The 14,858-nt window shown below is 40.9% G+C and overlaps 1 protein-coding gene across 1 annotated transcript in view; it reads left to right on the top strand.

The window, feature by feature from the left end:
- LOC308280885 (protein NLRC3-like) overlaps positions 1 to 14,639 on the top strand; it is a 37,015-nt gene extending 22,376 nt beyond the window's left edge. Inside the window, exons 4-10 of the mRNA XM_080755195.1 lie at positions 3,123 to 3,179; positions 6,077 to 6,127; positions 7,432 to 9,292; positions 9,641 to 9,811; positions 10,785 to 10,934; positions 11,359 to 11,391; positions 12,707 to 14,639. Of these exons, the coding sequence (XP_080611321.1) occupies positions 3,123 to 3,179; positions 6,077 to 6,127; positions 7,432 to 9,292; positions 9,641 to 9,811; positions 10,785 to 10,934; positions 11,359 to 11,365 (2,297 nt within the window). The 3' untranslated portion in view covers positions 11,366 to 11,391; positions 12,707 to 14,639. The remainder of the gene's footprint in view (positions 1 to 3,122; positions 3,180 to 6,076; positions 6,128 to 7,431; positions 9,293 to 9,640; positions 9,812 to 10,784; positions 10,935 to 11,358; positions 11,392 to 12,706) is intronic.
- The last annotated feature ends 219 nt before the right edge of the window (positions 14,640 to 14,858 follow it).

Raw genomic sequence — 14,858 nt, 5'->3', positions numbered from 1 at the left:
CTTACTGAGTTACTGCTCAGCAATGACATGCAATTAACCCATTAAGACCTGAGGCTGATTCTAAAGAATGTCTTCTAAATATAACAGTTTTCTGAAAAACTATATCAGTTGTGCTCATTTCATGTCAAGGACCCCTGAAATTATATGAATTTGGCTGTGGACCCCCATCTCAAAATATTTTTGTTCCACTGACCCGGGACCCCCAGATGCATACATTTGAGTAAAAAAAAATTGGACCTCATTCGCCTAAACGTCCTACCTTTTCTTCTTAAATTTCTTCCTAAGTGAATTCCTAAGAGAAGTCGTGCCAGATTCATGAAACGTTCTTATGAAGGCAGAATTGTTCGTAACTATGTTCTTATCATGAATCCCAATGCTCATAACTTGAAGGGGTGTGCCAGTTTATCCCAATTACTGTATCATTGGTAGACGCCCCACATATCCCAATTTGCATCCCTATTACCATAAGGAGACGCCCACAAATCCCCATATAAGGCACGACTTCATGACACTCTCTGCAGTCACACCTGTGTTTGATTTCTGCACACAGAAATCACAAGGTAATTAACAAGTTGAATTGATTCGAACAACCTGTGATATGTCTTCTTTTATATTCCTGAACCGATTACCTGACAAAGGACACAATGGTTCAGAATTAATTTATTTACAAGCATGGTCCGGCTGCCATCCTTCTGCCATGGACCCCAATGCATTTCACACAACTTCCGGTTCCAGTTTTGGCTCCCATGAGCGTCAATGGCGTATGCCAGCTAGTGATGTGTCGTTCATGAGTGAATCATTAGCAAGACTTGTGAACGATTTGTTCAATCCCTAAAGTGGGTCGTTCACACTTTTGTTCACACTTTTGTTCACACTTTCGTTCACACTTTCGTGTGAACGCCCCCGGCAGCCGGCGCACAGGATGCAACGGCGGGCTGTACTCGCGACGTAATAAAAAAGCTCCTGCGATTGTGTTTTTCACGGGACGATCGCACTATGAACGAATCATTTGAACAAATCATTTGAACGGATCATTACCGTGAACGTGAACAAAATGATTCGTTCACTGAAATGAACGGGATTGCCCATCACTAATGCCCGGCCACTAGGCTGACTATACCTTCTTCATTATGGCCTTGAGAAATCACATAAAGTTGAGAGAATGAAGTCAAGAATACCAAAACTAAAGATGTTGGAACACCAGACTCCAAACATATCAATACTTCTGTGAAAGTACTTCTAAAGTTAACTTAATTATACATTATTTTTATTTATTGTATGAATGTATTTTATTATTTCTCTGACATTAATCAACATATCATCACTAGACATGAATATACATTTGCTGAAATGAGCATGTTATCCATATTTCATGTTCAGGAGTAGCGTTAGTGTAGATCAGGGTTTCCGCTAGGCATTTTTGGCGGGCAGGATTATATTTTACCGGCCAATTAATTGAATTAATTAATTGTTCGGTCATATTATAATGAATGCCACATGCGTGTTTGCAGATACTGTATGTGCAATGTACACCCAACTGATAATTACACCATTTTATGTTAGCGCTGACTGGGATTCTTTATTTCCTCTTTATCACAGATGGAATCTGTTCCTGATTTTATAGTTAACTAAATAATATCTATCTACTTATGCAGAGCTTGCCAAAACAAGTGAATAGGTTAAAGTGGGCGCAAGAGAACTGCTTGTGTGTCCCCGCCACACAGTGGCCTACAGATTAATAGGTTATATGAGTTGGGCTTCACGTCTCATTAAACCTTAATATGCAAACATACAACCTTTGTTTTGTTTTTTTATGTTATGATGGTGCAAGGAAGGTTGACTTGCCTCTGTTGCTTTGACCACCACAATGGCACCATCCATGCGATCAGAAAGTAATATGCATGCTTGTATAATATCCATGTGAATCCACGGAGTTCGGGTCCCTTTTTATTACCTTTGGAAGAACCCCAGTTCTGTTCTAATCATCATAACACTAAGTCTAAGTCTATATCACTTAGTCTATTTACAAGTCACGGGTAGCAGCTGTCTGAAGGTGACTTTTCATACCAATTTTGAAGGAGGCTAGGGATTTGCTCTCCTTTAAGGCTTGTGGAAGGACGTTCCACATGTTGATGGTATAGCAGGAGAACGAGTTAGAGCCTTGTTTAGTGTTAAATCTACGTTGATGATGATTAGTGGAGCTGCCTCTGGTGTTGTGATTGTGAACATCCTTGATGTTTTAGTGATTATGTTGCGAGGAAAACGTTGAGATAATAGCCATTTTGGTTAGAACTGACTGAAAATAACTTTTTAAAAAACAAGTTTAAAATGATTCTAAATATTTTTTCAAGTGTCCAAATAAATTCCAAATATTATCAAATGAACTCAAGGCACCCCTGGGTGCCCCGTCACCCCTGGACTGCCGTTGTGGCACCCCAGGGTGCCCCGTCACCCACTTTGAAAACCCCTGGAGTAATCAATGAAAAAAAAAGTCATTTTGAGGGTGAACTACTCCTTTAACTCATTCACCGCAATTTAAAAACATCGACTTTCGGGGTTGTCCACCACAAAGTCCTTACCTTTTAACGTGGGCGCGTGCGTGATTACCGTGCACAACGATTCACGGACCGCGAACGTTCTTCGATCGTGCCGTGATCAGCTCTCGAAAACAACAGTCCTCATGTTAATCCATGCGTCCATGTCATGCGAGCTGCCTTTCAGCGTAAACAAAGGAAGTAATGCGTTTCAAAATGGCGGATCGTGATTATACTTTTAATTGTTTTACAGTGATTAAAGCATATTAAATATTGTGTTCCTCTAGTCTGGCAGAGAGAAACAGCTGCGTTATTTCGGTTTCCTCGGGCTGTGGCGGCATTTCGGTTAAGAACAGATAAGAAAACATTGGTGCTAAAATCCTCTTAAAAACGTCCTAAGTGGGTCTAAGAAAAGATTTCTTTGTAAGAACCGTTGGTGAATGAGGCCCATTGTTTTATATGTGGAGGTAGACTAGCTGTGCCTCCGAACACAGCTAATATTACTGTATGTCATGTCATGTCATGTCATGTCATGTCATGTCATGTCATGTCATGCCATGTTGTCACTGTGTTTGAATTTCTTCTCAGATCGTATAAGGAAGATGTTTTCATCACCTTATTCCAAGCGTGAGCGTGATCCTGCAGGTGAGTGAGTTTCAGATCTTGATTTAAGCAGTTGAACCTTATAAGGGTAATAATAATAATAATAATAATAATAAAATAATTAACTTTTCATTTCAACCTTTATTTAATTCTCTGAAAACACACGGAGGGCTGGGACCCTCTCTTTCAATGTCGAGAACAACACCACAAAACACAACAACAATATGAAAAGAAAAAGGAATACAGAATATGTAAATGAACAAAATAACACGATTAAGAGAAAATGTCATCACATGATTTATCAACATCAATTAAAACAATTTAGATTGACCATAGTTGATACATCTGATTTAAAGTGACCTACAGTAGGGGTAAAAGACACTTGTTGGGTTGTATTCTAGGTAATAAATCATCTGGAGAAGGTATGGCTCTAAGAGTTATCTCCAAGGTCAACCAAAGGGCACATTCTTTTGGCCAGAATATCAACTTTCATAGATAAAGGAGCAATGAAAGTTTTGTCAGTGGCACTTATTCAGTGTCATTTTGATTATGCCTCAACATCATGGTACAATGACATCCAATACATCCATACAGTGACAAAAATAGATTTTAGACCTCCCAAAATGAATTGGTTTGGTTGATCCACAATCTCCACCCCAGAACTCATCTCCTCCCAACTGAAACAGAGATTAGGTTCACAGGATCATTAAAAATAAGGAACCTAAGTATTGATCCAATATGTTTCAAAGGTTTGTGATGTGCATGGATACTCCACTATAGGGGTAGTGCCACAAATTTGGTCCCATCCTACATTATAATTTAGAGAGTCAGTCACTTCACTTTTCCTTTTTCTTTTTTTATATTTTTATCCCACGTTTTTTGCAATCCATTTTCTCACCCGGTGCAACTACCTAAACTGTAGTCCTGGTTCCCTCGCTCTCCCCCTGCCGCGCCAGGGGAATTGGGGAGCACCTGGCTGGCTAGGGGGAGGTAGTATAGAAACCAGGACTACTGCATGTTTTTGTGAGGGCATCTACCCTAGGAGACACGGGTAGAACATGCAAACTCCACACAAAAGGCCCTATCGCCAACCCCACCTAGGGTGTGGGCTGTGGGCGCTGATGACGCGGAGGGAGGAACACACCACCAGCGCCCACAGCTTCCCCTGGCGGGAATCGAACCCAGGACCTTCTAGCTGTGAGGCGAAGCGCTAACCACTGCCCCACCGTGCCCCCCACACTTCACTTTTCCTGAGTCAGTGTGGGTCACGCGCGTGGGCAGGGCTCCAGGGTGAGAGAGACCCAATTTCATAAAGTGCGAGTTAAAATGTAACCAGGTCGCACCGGTGTGACTTGGAGGATGGGTGAAAAAGAAAAGAAAAACAATCCTTGATCGAGGATCGCCTCTCTGCTCTCTCGCACCCGCTCCCCTCTCTCTCTCCCTGCCTGCAAAGTGCCTTTGCTCCTTCCCCTGGCCCCCTCCCCTCCCCTTCCTCCTCTCTCTCTCTCTCACTCACACACAGTCACACACACACACGCACACGCTAGCGTCGGTGCGGGGTGGACTCCTAGTAGTCAGACAGACAGACAGACAGACAGACAGACAGACAGACAGACAGATTCTCTCTCTCTCGATCACCTTGGATATATCTCAAATATATACTAACCTTTCTTTGTATAACCATGCTTTTTCTGTTGTCATCTCGAACTGGATAATCTATAATCCACGGGGATGTGGGTTGTTTGCTATTAGATTAGCTATTGATTAGCAATCGCTCGTGGATGTTTACATTAACCTTCTGTTACATGCGCATTGGGGTTGAAAACAGCTGTGGCTTGTTAAGTTCCTCTGTGCCCAAGCATTTTCACTTCATAGACAATTAGCTGAAATTAACGGCACCTGTAAACTTTTCTGTCTAAAGCGTGTGTGTTCTGTGTTAGTGTGCGTGCGTGCGTGCGTGCGTGTGTGCGTGTGTCCAAGTGAACGTTTTCTGTTGATCAAGCAGCCTACTTCCCAATATCTCACTCCAAAACCATAAGGACGGTTTTATTTTTCCATCCTGAATGGCAGCAGGCCTAATATTATTATTGCATTTAGTCTACGTTGTGCAAGTTGAAAGTCAAAGTTCTAGGTATTATATTGCCTTTGTTAAACTAGATATTTGTTATTTTTTCTTGAATTAATGTCTTTAGTTTGCAAATATTAACGTGAAGCAAAAATACATTAAAACTACGTATTTTTGTACTTATCATGAGATATATCATTATCGCGGCATTCAACAATGTTATCGAATATCGAAGGCTTTCCTAATATCACACAGCCTTAATGCTGACCTATTTTGTCAACTACTGCTCGTGCAGAGAAAACTAAAGTTCAGATTAAAATATTTAGTAAAATATCAAGTTTGGGTCATTGTCAATCTTTACATCAAGGCAAACCTATGGTATGGAAATGAACAACTATCATCAGCATGATAAGGCTATGTATTAATACCACGCTATAAAAGAAAAAGATGGTGCTACCTAATTTCTGGTGGCGCTACCTAATGAAAAGGTAGGGCACCAGTGCTACCTGTGAAAAAGTTAGTCTGGAGCCCTGCACGTGGTACGCACCAGGTAGACTTCGTGTTTGTGTGTTGTCACACTCAGCAACCTTGCACAACCTCGCACTCTTAGAAAATTAAAACAAACTGGAACAAAACAGAATAATCTTTTTACTGATTTAAAAAAAATGCCCTACTTTACTGTTATATAGTCAGACGATGTGCAATTCCATTGTAATACTATTACTTTCACATTCTATGTAGACTGAATTAATTGTGTGTGTGTGTGTGTGTGTGTGTGTGTGTGTGTGTGTGTGTGTGTGTGTGTGTGTGTGTGTGTGTGTGTGTGTGTGTGTGTGCGTGCGTGCGTGCGTGCGTGCGTGTGTGTGTGAGATAGAATATCGACTAAGAGTTTTTCCATCACCAGACAGTGATCCACCGGAACATGGTATGTACAGGATGTTTCTCTTTTGTTACTACTTGTCTATTTATCATTATGTTATTAATTTAGCTATGATGTCTCATTGGTTTCACATTTATTTTTGGCACAAATTGTGTCTATATTTTCCAAAACACATAGGTTGTTAATTAAAACTAGAACCGAATATTTCAATATTAAGCTGTCTCGCTTATCTTTTTCTTAGCATAACAAAAAGAATCGCTCCATTCCAATCACCCGACAATTGTCTGTCAATGTTTCACATTCAACTGACTGTTTTCCATTTACTTATAAATAAAACAAACTGCCAGAAAAACAAAAAGCAGCTGGTAACTAAAAAAAAACAGACACTCACGATATATTCCTTGATTTACACTTTTTGTGTAAACCCAACATTACAACAAGACAAAATGATGATAATAAAGTCCCTAGCCCCTCTCGCGACCCTTGTTACTTTTTTAATATTCTGAAGACTGAATATAAAAAAAGTAACAAGGGTCGCGAGAGGGGCTATAAAGTCCCGGGAACATCTACTTGTAACAGAGTAGTTTTACTTAAAAAGTTACACATGCAAACACAGCCCTTGTTTTACTTGTAACACAGTACTTTCACTTAGGTAAAGTAGCCTACCTTTTCCATCTCTCAGCATCCGCTCGTAAAAAGATTCAGCCAAAACAAATGCAGGCAGTGACAAATACACATCCATGCCGGGAGCGTTTCGCTGTTTCTATGTCTCATCTTTTCGACACCCAAACCCAACCCTTACAATCCTGAAGATCCGTTGTCGAAATGATGGTCTGTGGAGGGGGGGGGTGATGTCAGCCTAGCTCCGCCAGCCTGAGGAGTTAAAGTCTGAATTTCCAAACGCTTACTGATCACGTGACTGCAGGACTGATTTCAAAATGCTGTGTTTGAGCAGTCTAGCTACGCTCGACAGCTAAAAAGGAAAAGATAGGAAAAGTCTATGAGCTCACAAGGTGTTGCAACATGACATGTTATGAGCTTGTATATCAGCTAGGTTTTTGCTGTGTGAGACATTGTATAGGTTTCAGTGGTTAATTAATGAAACAGAATACTTTTTACATAACTCGGCGATGAGTTGTGAGCTGGTAGATCGCATTATTTGCGTTGTTCGTAGTATGACAAATTATGTACATCTTGAGTGATTAATCCTTGTCAATAATTTAGATAATCTGAGATCAAACTGCTTTTCCATAGCGCAGCGGCTACAGCAGCAGAAACATTAGAATGACCAAGACCTCTCATTGGAGGATCACATCTACCATAACATGCTCTGTTCTTTGGTCATTTAGAAACTCCTGATCCTGTGTGTCAACGACTCAAGTCTATTCTGAGGGAGAAATTTGAGTGTTTGTTGGAGTGGACAAAAGAAGGACCAAGAACACTTCTGAACAAGATCTACACAGAGCTCTACATCACAGAGGGAGACAGTGGACAGGTCAATAAAGAACATGAGATCAGACAGATTGAAAGGAAACCAGCCAGACTAGAAATACCAATCAAAATAGAAGACATCTTTAAGCCTTTACCCGGACAAAATAAACCTATCAGAACAGTGATGACAAAGGGAGTTTCTGGCATCGGTAAAACAGTCTTAACTCAGAAGTACGCTCTGGACTGGGCAGAAGACAAAGCCAACCAGGATATCGACTTTGTATTTCCTTTCACTTTCCGAGAGCTGAATTTGATAATGAAGAAGACTTATAGCCTGGTGGAACTAATTCATCACCTTTTTGGTGAAATCAAGGAAGCAGGAATCTCCAGCTTCAACAGTTCCAAAGTTCTGTTCATCTTTGATGGTCTAGATGAGTTTCGGTTTTCTCTACAGTTCCAGGTAAATAACATCTGGACTGATGAAACACAGCCAACATCAGTGGACGTGTTACTGGCAAACCTCATCAGTGGTCACCTGCTTCCCTCTGCTCGCATCTGGATAACCACACGACCTGCAGCAGCAGATCGGATCCCCAGAGATTATGTTGACAGGATGACAGCGGTCTCAGGGTTCACGGACCCCCAAAAGGATCAATACTTCATGAAGAGATTCAGTGATGATGAGAACCAGGCCAGAACAGTCACCTCACACATCAAAACATCACGAAGCCTCCACATCATGTGTCACATCCCAGTGTTCTGTTCGATCATTGCTTCAGTACTGGAGAACATGTTGAAAAAAGTGGAGAAAATATCACTGCCAAAGAAACTGACTGAGATGTACCTCCGTTTCATGGATGTTCAGTCTGAACAGACCAATGTGAAGTATCATGAAAGAGATCAGACACATGCTGACTGGGATTGGAGTAAGGTCATTCTGTATCTGGGAAAACTGGCTTTTGAACAGCTGAAGAAAGGCAACCTGATCTTCTATGAAGAAGACCTGAAAGAGTGTTGCATTAATATCAGAGATGCAGCTGTGTACTCAGGAGTGTGCACCCAGATGTTTAGAGAGGTGAAGGGTGGATGGGCCAAGGAAGAGGTGTTCTGCTTTGTTCATTTGAGTGTTCAGGAGTTTCTCGCCGCTCTTTATGTCTTTGTCAAATTCAACAAAGATGGTGTCAACCTACTGTCAACCTCCACGTGGTCCAAGCTATTTAGAGGCAAATCTAAGACCAAACACCTCTACCAGAGTGCTGTAGACATGGCCTCACAGAGTGAAGATGGACACTGGGACTTGTTCCTCCGTTTCCTGCTGGGCCTCTCATTGGAGACCAATCAGAGTCTCTTACAAAGACTGTTGGGACAGACAGGAAGTAGATCACAGGCCAATCAGGAAACAGTCGAGGTCAGTGAGAATCCATCTCCAGAGAGCATCATTCTGTTGGGAGAGACAGGAAGTAGCAGTCAGACCAATCAGGAAACAGTCGAGTACATCAAGAAGAAGATCAGACAGAATCCCTCTCTAGAGAGAATCATCAATCTGTTCAACTGTCTGAATGAGCTCAATGATCATTCTCTAGAGGAGGAGATCCAACTGTCCCTGAGTTCAGGACGTCTCTCCACAGAGAAACTCTCTCCTGCTCAGTGGTCAACTATAGCTGCCATGTTGCTGTCATCTGGAAAGGATCTGGATGTGTTTGACCTGAAGGAATACCAAGCTTCAGAGAAGGCTCTTCTGGGGCTGCTGCCACTGGTCAAAGCCTCCAGTAGAGCAGTGTAAGTGTTCCAAATCACCTTGGCGAAACATAGACTAATCTAAACTGTGTGTGTGTGTGTGTGTGTGTGTGTGTGTGTGTGTGTGTGTGTGTGTGTGTGTGTGTGTGTGTGTGTGCGCGCGCGCTCATGCGCAACAGAGTTATAAAAATAAATCACTATTTATTTTGCTGACAGATGGAATTGCAAAGATTTTTATGGAATGGGAATGACAACATAAAGATAAAATAATGATGAACAATATTGATAATATAAGATATTATTAATTACTACCGGTAATTAATTTTTTTCTTTTTTCTTTAAACAAAATGCAAACATATTGATTCCATCCACAAACGTTTGTTTCTCCAGGCTGAGTGGCTGTAACCTGTCAGAGAGATGCTGTGAGGAGTTAGCATCAGTTCTCTCCAACTCCTCTACTTTAAAGGAAATGGATCTCAGCAACAACGACCTGCAGGATTCTGGAGTGAAAACACTCTGTGAAGGACTGGGGAGTCCAGACTGTATACTGGAGACTCTCAGGTCAGTAGTCCTGGTCCTGTACAACACCTGACCATTTACATTCTGTGTCTGTGATTCTTTTTGTGAAGAGAGAGGGTGCATCAAGAGTATAAATACATTTTTACTGGTCTGTCGTTTCGATAGATAAGCTCCATGTGTCAATTGTGTCATCAGTTGTATGTACAACTGATAGTTTAAAACCCTAATAGTCACTATGTGTAACAGCAGTTAGTTCATGTCAGTTTCAGTCCACAGCCAGTGAGGGCCATGGAGCTACAATGATCAGTGACCAGCTGCACTCAGCAACAAGGCTTTCCTCCTGTATGGCATTACATCAACATTACAATTCACACGTTTTGAAGGGTTAGACTTGGCCGTGAATCAATATGCCAATACTTTTAAATCTTAAAACTATGTTTTGTCTCTGTGTGGACGAGGTATATACAAATATATAAAAACAGCACATTAATGTAAAACTGTGGTTCCCAAATGGTATCCTGGGGTGAGAGATAGTCCCTTGGGATTCTGCAACAACCAAACATTATTATTACAATACAACTATACACAATGTTATTAGTTTTGTATTTATTATATCATACCTTGAGATACATTCTACACCCTAGAAACTATTTTAACAGACTTACAACTTGACATTTCTATTTAGTATGTCATAGGTGAACATTCTAAAAGTATTAATAAAAGCATCACACATTTTCCAAAATGGCCGTGAGCTTGTAGATCAGTTATTTGTATTTATGATTATAGTTGAGCCTTGATATTCTGATTTGGACATTGCTGTGCCTTGGACAATGATGTGCAGGTAGATTTACAGTACATTAGATCTTGTATTTATTCAGCTTTAAAGTTAACATTGTATCATCACACTGTGTGTGTGTGTGTGTGTGTGTGTGTGTGTGTGTGTGTGTGTGTGTGTGTGTGTGTGTGTGTGTGTGTGTGTGTTTGTGTGTGTGTGTGTGTGTGTGTGTGTGTGTAGGCTTTCAGGGTGCAGGATCTCAAAGGAAGGCTGTTCTCATCTGGTCTCAGCTCTGAGGTCCAACTCTCATCTGAAAGTGTTGGATTTGACCTCCAATCCTCTAGGAGGTGGAGTGGAGCTTCTCTCTGCTCTACCACTGGAGACTCTCAGGTATGGAGATGCTTGCTGCCACAGAGAATGTATATTCTATTTCAGAGTAGGGACATCATACTGTGATGCTGTGTAGTATTGTTTAATGGTGTAAAATCATTATTGTTTATAGCAGGCGTTCTCAAACTTTTTCTATACCACAACCCCCACCCCCATCTTTTTACACCGGTCTGAGGGTACAAATGGAACCGAAAATGGACCCTTAAGCATCCATTAGTTTCCGAGCATTTCAAAAAAAGAAAAGAAAAAAAGAAAAACACCCCAAACAAACATAATTCCTGCTAAATAGCACGATATAGGTATATAGTGCCAACGACACCTGCCCATGACCCCACTTTGGGTCGCGACCCATACTTTGAGAACCACTGGTTTATATCATTAAATATAATATGCAGACCTGACTTTGTCTCTCCTCCACCCCCAGGGATTGACCAATCAGGAGAGAAGATGCTGCAGTGTAAGTGTTTATTCTGCTTTATTCATGAACATCCATATATGTAAAACAGCTCATATACACAGCAGCATGTGACATTAATCTATTAACATCCTACTGTGAATTAAGATTATAATAACCATACCTATAATGTGTTTATTAACAAAAAAGAAAATAGGAATTAAGAATTGCCAGTTTAGTCTATGATTATTCAAAGACGTGGGGCTACTGGGAGCCAGACCATAGACTGTATAAAAGATATGGACAAAGCGAAGCCATTGGTTTCTATGCAGCGCAAATGACACATTATGGGTCCTTGGCATGGGTGTTGCCATTATAGATTGTAAAGGCACCAGAGGATGCTATTGGCTGCCAACGGTCACGTTGGCAGCCAATTGTTCTCAATGGAGAACAATTCTTTTTGCAACCAGCCAGGGGGAAAACAGCGCAACTAATTGGCCAATCATAGGGGGTTTTACTTCCGTATTGGAGTCATTTTAAATCGGCAGAACTATGCCCCTGAGCCAGACTGAGCAAAGCCACCAAGGAACTCTCTGAGGAAGCAGAGAAGGCAAGCCACTGGCTCTAGCTGAGGCGACCAGAAGACTTGGGGGGGAACATCAAAATAAGTTGTGCTGCAGGGAGTGTCAGGGAGACATCCCTGTACACTGCCCCGCCACCAGGAGATGTTCTGGGTTAAGTCCTGTACACTGCCCCGCCACCAGGAGATGTTCTGGGTTAATTCCTGTACACTGCCCCGCCACCAGGAGATGTTCTGGGTTAAGGGGCGAAACATCAGTGAGCGGTGGTCCCCAGCTGAAGACCCTGCAGCACAACTCCTTTTATGGTATGCGGTCAGGTTTAGGCCTGGCTCAGGGTAGTGGACGACCCTGCCATGCACAGTCCTCCATCGGCACCGTTGGAGGTGCGTCAGGCCCAAGGCCCAGCAGGTATACCATCATCCTGTAAGAAATGAGGCTTAGACCTGTGCTGTGGAATTATATACTAAAGGTGACATCAGTACAATTTCAGAAATAGATCAGATATGTACAGTAAACCTAAAATGTCAATAAGGTTTAGCTGGACACATTCAACACCATTACTGTACATGACTAATAGCAGATTAATGTTGGAGTTTGTCTTGATGTGGAATTGCATTTACTGTGTTACATTTACTTCAGTAACTTTCTGAATAAATTATACAAGTAAGAGTATTTTAATCTGTAGTTGGAAGTACATTTACTTTTACTTTACTTGGGTATTTACATTGTTCAGTACTTTATATTACTCCACTACATCTCAAAGACAAATCTTGTACTTTTTATTCCCCTACAATTAGAAAAGAAGCAGGATGACATCATGGTGTGAAGTGACCTGGAGAAGTGGAAGTGTTTTGTTTCTTACTAACCCTAAAGAAGGCACTGTTTACCCAACGCTTAGGTGTTTTTTTTATTTTTCTTCTATGCGTTAGACCAGGGCTATTCAACCTGCGCATCTCCCTGCAGCATGTCTATGCAGCCCGCCATGTTCTGAAAGATCACTAGGAAACTATGTTGTCTTGTTTTATACAAGGCTAGACAAGGCTATTTTCTTTGTTCCAAAAGAAGAAACATCATTTCATAATTTATATTCCATGACAATATTTGTGTACAATGAGGTTTGGCCTTATAGATGGAAATGTGTCTGTTTTCTGTGTTTCCTCGATTTTACTACTCATGTACTGTAGTTTGTTACAAATTCATTGTCTTAACGTCCAATATAGGACGGTCATTTTTAGCTTGTGGCCCTTGGACTTTTTGTATTTTGCTGAGTGGCCCCTGAGCCATCTTAGGTTGAGTAGCCCTGCACTAGACAATAATTGATAAAGACTTTTTAACGTATTCTCCACAAGAGTGCCTTGGTCTAATATTTCTTCATGTTCCGTGAAGGCCTTATGTGCCACAAAGCACCAAGCGGATAGGAAACGGGTAACAATTATTGGCTTTAGTTGGTATTAGTTACTTTGCAGATTAATTGTTGGACTACCTTTTCTAAAGTGTAAAAGGTATGTAAATATTTTTACTGCACTAATAATATGCCACGTTTTGTGAAACAGTTTGAATACAGTATAATGTACAGATAATTATTAAATGAGCAAATGCTTGGCCTGATCTAGAGTTCTCAATTTATGCCCGAACCCCATCTTACCCGACCCGACATTTAGGGTAGGGTACGGCCTAAAATGTATGCTAATTAATCGGCCCGGGCCTCTGGCTTAATGAAAAGATAAAATAGATAAAATATATTTTTGTATTACTTTTACTCTGTGATAGAGTTCTCAGATTCTTCTTTAACCCGTCTCTACCTGACCCCACCAATGTTTTCGGGGCCGGCTAGGGCCTAAAATGTATGCTAATTAGTCAGGCCGGGCCTCGGGTCGGCCCAGTTAGGGCCCAGTAGGACCAGGCCTTAATTTTCAGGCCCGTTGAGAACTCTAGCCTGATCTTGTTAGACATTTCTTTATACATTTTAAGTTGTTTTTCATGATCTGCCCTGTGCAATTCTTTTGTACCAAACAGCATTTTATATATTTTTTATTACATTATGTTCAAAGCCAAAGTTAAATAATGTAATTGTTACATAAATGGTAAATGGTGCATTGATATAGCACTTTGTTTTATAGATTGTTTATTACATTCACCCATTCACACACACATTCATACAGCGATGGCAGAGGAAACCATGCAAGGCACCAACCTGCTCATCAGGAGCAGTTAGGGGTTCAGAGTCTTGCTCAAGGACACTTCGACATTAACTCAGGAACCCTTCGGGAACCCTTCATGCTCTAATGACGATTCCTCTACCCCTGAACTATGCCGCCCCTTTATTGTCATTTAATTGTCAAGTAATATTTCATGACCATGACAGCCCTATATTGCACTGTTAACATAATCAATTACAGAACCACAGTGGAAACAAGTCCCATTCAAGTCCCATAAGAACCGTGACTATTTCCAACAACAGCAAGCCCTGGTTTAATAAAGAAGAGAGGCTGCTTTGTAGGAAGAAACATGCTTTTAAATGTGGTGATATGGAGAACTACAAACTAGTAATCTATATATTTATTTACGAGACGAAAAAAAAATAGTGATCTTGTCTCGGTTTAGCTTATTTTGAACCAAATGTATGCATTTTTCTATGCTGCTGGGTATTGTTTTCCATTGTCTTGTTTTTATATTTGTGGGTGTTCTTGAAGTGCCCATGACTTATTTGTGTTATCCTTTCTGCCTTAAAGGGGAAGACCACCCATTTTCAATATTGAACTATGTCATGAATATACCTTAGAGGAGTTGTGTGGCTGTGTTGCCTAGACTTTTTTTCTATTTCCACACAACTCCTCTAAGGTATATTAATGACATAGTTCAATATTGAAAATGGGTGGTCTTCCCATTTAATGTTGTTATGCTGTTACTTGTTTGACTATTAAAGTATTCAATTAATCAATTGGTCAA

The sequence above is a fragment of the Nannobrachium achirus genome (genome assembly GCF_963921795.1).
Source record: "Nannobrachium achirus genome assembly, contig: SCAFFOLD_25_1, whole genome shotgun sequence".
NCBI classification, from domain to species: Eukaryota; Metazoa; Chordata; class Actinopteri; order Myctophiformes; family Myctophidae; genus Nannobrachium; species Nannobrachium achirus.
The sequence above is the reverse complement of the archived record's forward strand: the minus strand, read 5'-3'. Positions and strand labels throughout refer to the sequence as shown.